General features: G+C 36.3%; 1 protein-coding gene across 1 annotated transcript; it reads left to right on the top strand.

Annotated features, from left to right (window-relative positions):
- Nucleotides 1–3409: 3409 nt before the first annotated feature.
- On the top strand, nt 3410–4407 carry LOC131633238 (putative F-box/LRR-repeat protein 23). The gene is made up of 2 exons (XM_058903947.1): nt 3410–3711; nt 3804–4407. The coding sequence occupies exons 1-2, from the start codon at nt 3410–3412 to the stop codon at nt 4405–4407; spliced, it is 906 nt and encodes a 301-aa protein (XP_058759930.1).
- Nucleotides 4408–6281: the final 1874 nt, after the last annotated feature.

Below are 6281 nucleotides of genomic sequence, written 5' to 3'. Positions count from 1 at the left end.
GCAAATTTGTGGAATCGGAAAGGTCTCGGCCAAGATTGGAAGGTATTCATTTCAAGTGTTTAAGCTCGGAAGATAGTTTGTCGTTAGAAGTTCCTTTTGAGGAAAATGAGATCAAGGAAGCAATTTGGGGTTGTGGGGGAGATAAATGCCCGGGTCTGGATGGTTTCTCTTTCTTATTTATTAGGAAATGTTGGGATATTTTCAAAGAAGATTTCTACCGTTTTTTCAAGGGTTTTCACTCCGGTGGGGTTCTTTCAAAGGCGGTTACTTCTTCCTTTTTGTCGTTAATTCCGAAAACCCACAATCCGCTTAGTTTGGATGATTATAGACCAATTTGTCTAATTGGTTGTTTGTACAAAGCGGTGTCCAAATTATTGGCGGGAAGATTGAAGCGTGTCTTGGATTCTATAATTTCCCCTAATCAAAGCGCTTTTGTTCCGGGAAGGCAACTTCTAGATGGCGTTTTGATTGCTAACGAAGTGGTTGATTATGCTCAAAAAGAAGAGAAGAGTTGTATTCTTTCAAGGTCGACTTTGAGAAGGCTTACGACAAAGTGAATTGGAATTTCCTTAGATTCTTAATGAAGGAGATGGGGTTTGGGACTTTGTGGATGAGATGGATGGAGCTCTTGATTTTTCAAAGTAAGATGTCGGTGCTTGTTAATGGGAGTCCAACTAAAGAATTTGTGGTGGAGAAAGGATTGAGACAAGGAGATCCATTATCCCCTTTCCTCTTTGTTCTTGTGGCGGAAGGCCTCACGGCTCTTGTGAAGAAAGCCACGTCTTTAGGGAATTGTGAAGGTTTTCTCATCAACGGAAAATGCTCGGTGGATATTCTTCAATTTGTGGATGACACTTTATTGATAGGGGAGGGAAATTGGAAACAAATTTGGGCTATTAAGATCGTGTTGAAGGCGTTTGAGATGGTTTCCGGGCTTGGCATTAATTACCGTAAAAGCAAATTAATTGGCATCAATATTAGCGACAATTTGATGGAAGCGGCGTCCTCCCTTTTATCGTGCAAGGTGGAAGGCAAGGTTTTTTCTTTTCTTGGCATCTTAGTGGGAGCTAATCCTAGGAGGATTTCGACTTGGAATCCGTTATTGGACAAGATCAAGAAACGCCTTTCGAGTTGGAAGAATAGGTTTCTTAATTTTACGGGGAGGATCACTCTTATCAAATCTATTTTATGTTCTTTATCTATCTTCACGATGTCTTTCTATAGGATGCCGGTGAGGATTGTCAAAATAATCACCAAACTTCAAAGTGATTTTTTGTGGGGAGCCTCGGAGAATAGTAGGAAGATTCATTGGGTGGGGTGGAAAAAGCTATGTCTCCCGTTCGACAAAGGAGGTGTAGGACTCAAGAGGATGGATGTTTTTAATTTTGCTCTTCTCAATAAATGGAGGTGGAGGATACTTCATGGTTCGGATTCTTTTTGGCATAATCTCCTTCGTGCTAGATATGGCGACATTCGATTAAAAGTATCTACGGGAGGAGACTCTATGCACGCCGGTTCCTCTTGTTCCACATGGTGGAAATATATCTTATCGCTTGGGAAGAATGTTGCCAAAGACGCTATTGCGAATAATTGTTCCTTTTTGGTAGGAAACAGTTTTACCACTTCCTTTTGGCATTCTAAACACCTTTGAAGGATTCCTTTCCTTCTCTTTTCGCAATGTCTCGCCTTAAGAATGTTTCGGTAGCTTGTATGGGGGTTTGGAATGGTGGCCAATGGAAGTGGGGGGACTGTGGGTTATCTCTAGGGGCTGCACACAGTCAGATTTTGGAGGACTTTAACGACATATGCAGGGGGCTGGATTTTACTGTTGTGGCCGGTTCAGCATCATCGAGAATCGGTTCTGTTCACGGCTACGTTCAGGGGGCTGGAATGGCGCTGGACAGTGGGCCTAACACCACTGATACAGCCGGATTTGACAGTGTGGAAGGGCTGTACCGCGTGCTGGCCGGCTCGATTTTAACGGACACGGGAGGCAATGATGTGGTTAAGTGGGAAGCGGAGAAAGATAGCATATTTTCTGTTAAATCTTGTTATCTTTTTTATGCAGACTCTTTTATTCCTCGTGGTCCGTATGAGAAGCATGATGGAGCTTATTCTCTTATTTGGAAGACGAATACTCCTTTCAAGACCAAAGTGTTTGGTTGGAGAATTTTGATCGATAGGTTACCTACGAAGGAGCTCTTGTTAAAGAGAGGTATTTCTTTTACAACTTCTTCGTCTAATTGTGAGTTTTGTGGTATTGCTCTTGAATCTTTAGAACACGTCTTTTTCAAGTGTTCTATCGTAAAGTTAAATTGGAGGAAAATAGCGGAGTGGATTGGTTTGTTGGATGTAACGGAGGAGGACCCTAAAGGGAGTTTCATGCTTTGGTATCAATTTTGCAAAAGTATGAAGATGAAGGAGGGTAGGCTTAGTTGCATTTGGTTGGCTATAACTTGGAGCATATGGTTAGTTAGGAATGGTATTATTTTTCGGAGGGACGGTTGGAGCGTTCACAACTTGATTTGGAATATTAAGTCGTTAGTTTGGAGATGGTCTTTTTGTGGAGAGATTACCCATCCCAATTGCAACTTCTACGATTTTTGTAAAGACCCGGTGTTTTTTCTTTCGTAGGTTCAATTGGTCTGTAATTTCTCTTGTCGAGTTATCTATCTCGTTCTTGTGTATCAGGTTTTGAGAACCCTTAGTTCTCCTATTAATATAACTTGCTTACAGAAAAAAAAAAAAAATAATAATAATAATAATAATAATAATAATAATAATAATAATAATAATAATAATAATAATAATAATAATAATATCCATTGTAACAAGTCAAGTTATATCAAAACTTTGATCCGACTTAACAAATATTTTGTTAAATTTGCAATTTCATATTTAGAAAAGGAATAATCTATATATGTATTTCTTTTGGTAAAATCAATACTAAGTATTTGTAAAGAATTATAAAGCTAATAAAGCTCCACAAATTATTTATGATGCAATAATATATAAATGCAGTTTAACAGTAGGTTTTTTTTTAATTGCAGTTTAGTATATTAGGGTAATTCATTTATCTGCTAAGAATATACCAGTACTATATATGTAAAAAAGTTTAAAGTTTTATTGGAAACAGAACAGCTTTTATTCTTTTCCCCAACGCTTCACTTTTCAAAACATCTAGGTTTGTAGTGTTTATAAAAGGTAACTGTTTATCGTGATAAATAATTATAGTATTTTTTTTCCAATGTGTGTTGGAAATGATGTTTCCCTTATAAAACGTTTAATCTTCCCCTAGAATTTATATTTATACCAGTATTTGCATTACAGATGATGAAGCTTAAGCTATACTAGTAGCTGATATACCTTAGGATTAAAATTGTACTGGGTTATTTTTTGTTTCCAAGTAATGGATGCTGAAGGAGATACTCCAAATTGGCTTGAACTTCCCAGGGACGCAACATTTAACATCCTTCTTCGGCTTGACACCATTCAAATTCTTACAAGCGTGTGTCAAGTTTGTCCTTTATGGTGGAACATATGCAAAGATCCTTCCCTCTGGCGTTCCATTCGCATGAAGAAGCCTTTCAATTCTTCGTATGATTTAGTGAAGATTTGTCAATATGCTGTTCAACGAAGCTGTGATCGACTGGAAGACATTGATATTGAACAGTTTGCCACTGATGATCTGTTGAAATGCTTATCAGAGCAGTAATAATTCACATATCAAACTGTTTTTTATTTCTTATCAAAAGTTTTGGGACCGATGATTTTTCTAACTGTTTTGTGTTCAAAATTTTCAGTGCTAGTAATCTAAGGTGCTTGCGCCTTCAAGATTGCAGTGAAATATCAGATGAAGGACTTATTGAAGCTGCCAAACATTTTCCCTTGTTAGAGGAACTCCGTCTGTCATATATAGATTTATCGAAGAACTCTTTTGAATCCCTTGGTCAATCATGCCCTCATCTGAAAACGTTGAATTATGCTATTTCTTTTGATTTTTCTAGTTTTGATGATAACGCATTTGCTATTGCCAAGACTATGCCTGAACTACGCCATATCCGGTTTTTAGTGTATGAGCTTACTGATGATGGAGTGCTTGCTATTCTACATGGATGCCCTCTTCTTGAATCTCTCCGCCTTGATTGTTATGTTAATTTCATTAGTGAAAGTTTGAAGAAAATGTGTTGTGAGAAAATAAAAAATGTGTCGTTTCCTCTATACAGCAGCGGATATTCTAAGGACTGTCCAAGTGAAAATGAGAGCGGTTATTCAAATTTGGATGATGAAGATAAGTATGAATACGATTCCGATGATGATGAATTTACTATACGTTATGCTCTAAGTGATAATGAATATGCTGTGCATTATACTCGTTTGCATGATGTGATCTCCAAGGGATACTAATAATATTTTACTAATGATGTTGATTTCAAGGTATTAAGTTGTTGAAGACATGTAAATGCAAGGCCAAATGTGCTTTATATTTATATTTCTGTATGATTCCCTTTGTGGTTTATTTTCCTTGTATGATTCTATGTGGCTACGATTATTTGTCCTTTATGTTTTATCGTTTAAAATATTTAGAGTATTGTCTCTTTTCTTTATAGAAATTGTGCCAATATATATATATATACATATATATATATATATATATATATATATATATATATATATATATATATATATATATATATATATATATATATATATATATATATATATATATATTAGATCTAAATTTTTTGATGAATCAGACATCTAATTGTGTTTAATTCTAGAAAGGTATTGCAATTTCATGTTTTATTCTCCATAGCATTGTTTTAAATTGAACTTAATAACTGCATTTTCTGCTACAATATTGCATTTTCTGCTACAATATTGATTTTTTTAATCAAGATTTCATTAAAGAGAACCAAAACTTCTAACGACAAGATTACATTGAGGTGATGCAAAACAAACACCCCACGAAAAATTACACACTAAATACACCCTATGAGAAATACATTAAAGGAGAATTGACAAATTCATAGAAATTATAGTTGGTGCGAGTAGTTTTCTCAATGAACGATCACCTCCAAATGAGTGCCTTAATACTCCAAGACTTCACTTTTTTGGATTTACAACAACCGATAAAACTACTCCAAATACCAACAAAATTGTAATCAACAAAACCAACTCAAGAAGCCAATTTCTTCCAAATCAAAGAAGATACACTACAACTAAACAAAATATGATACAAAGATTTCATTCCATTCCACAAAAATCACAAGCATTAGTCGTCAGAAAAGAAATACCTCTATTAAGAAGAAGGTCTCTAGTAGGCAGTCTAATAATAAAAAATATCCAACCAAAAGCTTTAATCTTTTGAGGCAAAACCACTTTCCAAATGAGAGAGAAAACTCTAGCAAACTCAAGCTCCGGTCCTCTAGGAACATGGAAAAAAATTAAAGAGATCATATCAATTGCGTACCATAAACACATTGTCCGGCTCCGCGATCCAAAACACGCCATCCCTCCCTCCCGGGTTCAGCCGCACAACGCTAAGGCGCACCTGCAGCTGCTGCATCGGCGAAACCACAACGGGCTGCTCCTCGTCCGAATGCCAAACTCCCCCCACGATCAACCTCCATTGCTCCAACCACCCATGCCCGCCACCGCTACAAATTTCAAATCCAAAAGAATATACGCTTCCTAAAATAACTCCCTTAAACACTTACCCTCCATCCAATTAGCATGCCAGAAAGAAGTATTGTAACAGTTCCCGATTGTAAATCTACGTTTATCAACAAAAAAATCTACATAGTAAATTTTTTCCGAAGACAATATGTCCAACCACCAATGAGATTTCGAAATTCTCTTACAATTAATACCATCACTCGAAACAACTTGAAGATTTATATCACCATATCTAGCTTTCAACACCTTATACCATAAAGCTTCCGAACCATTTAAAATTCTCCAACGCCATTTGTTCAAAAGAGCAATATTAAAATCACGAATCCTATGAATACCAAGATCACCCTTCTCGATAGGTAACTGTTTACGGTGATTTCCGGTAAACAACCGCTAGTCTTCCAAACTATAATAAATATGATTTGGTTACTCGCAGGATCGACTAGATTGATCCTAGGACACATAGTCAAAAAGATTGTTATCAATGGCCATTCGAACCATAGTCATGATTCGTCTTCGTTAATAAGAATTGTTTCGAATAAAACGAGTAATCCTGACAATCACTTGGTTATACGTAAGTATAATTTCAGTGAAAGGATAAGTAA

The sequence above is a fragment of the Vicia villosa genome, unplaced genomic scaffold (genome assembly GCF_029867415.1).
Source record: "Vicia villosa cultivar HV-30 ecotype Madison, WI unplaced genomic scaffold, Vvil1.0 ctg.001100F_1_1, whole genome shotgun sequence".
Lineage (NCBI taxonomy): Eukaryota > Viridiplantae > Streptophyta > Magnoliopsida > Fabales > Fabaceae > Vicia > Vicia villosa.
This window is presented reverse-complemented; position numbering and strand designations above follow the sequence as displayed.

Coding starts and splice junctions, on each gene's coding strand:
- LOC131633238 (XM_058903947.1), top strand. CDS start 3,410: ATGGATGCTGAAGGAGATACTCCAAATTGGCTTGAACTTCCCAGGGAC. Junction 3,712..3,803: donor TTGAAATGCTTATCAGAGCA/GTAATAATTCAC, acceptor CAAAATTTTCAG/TGCTAGTAATCTAAGGTGCT.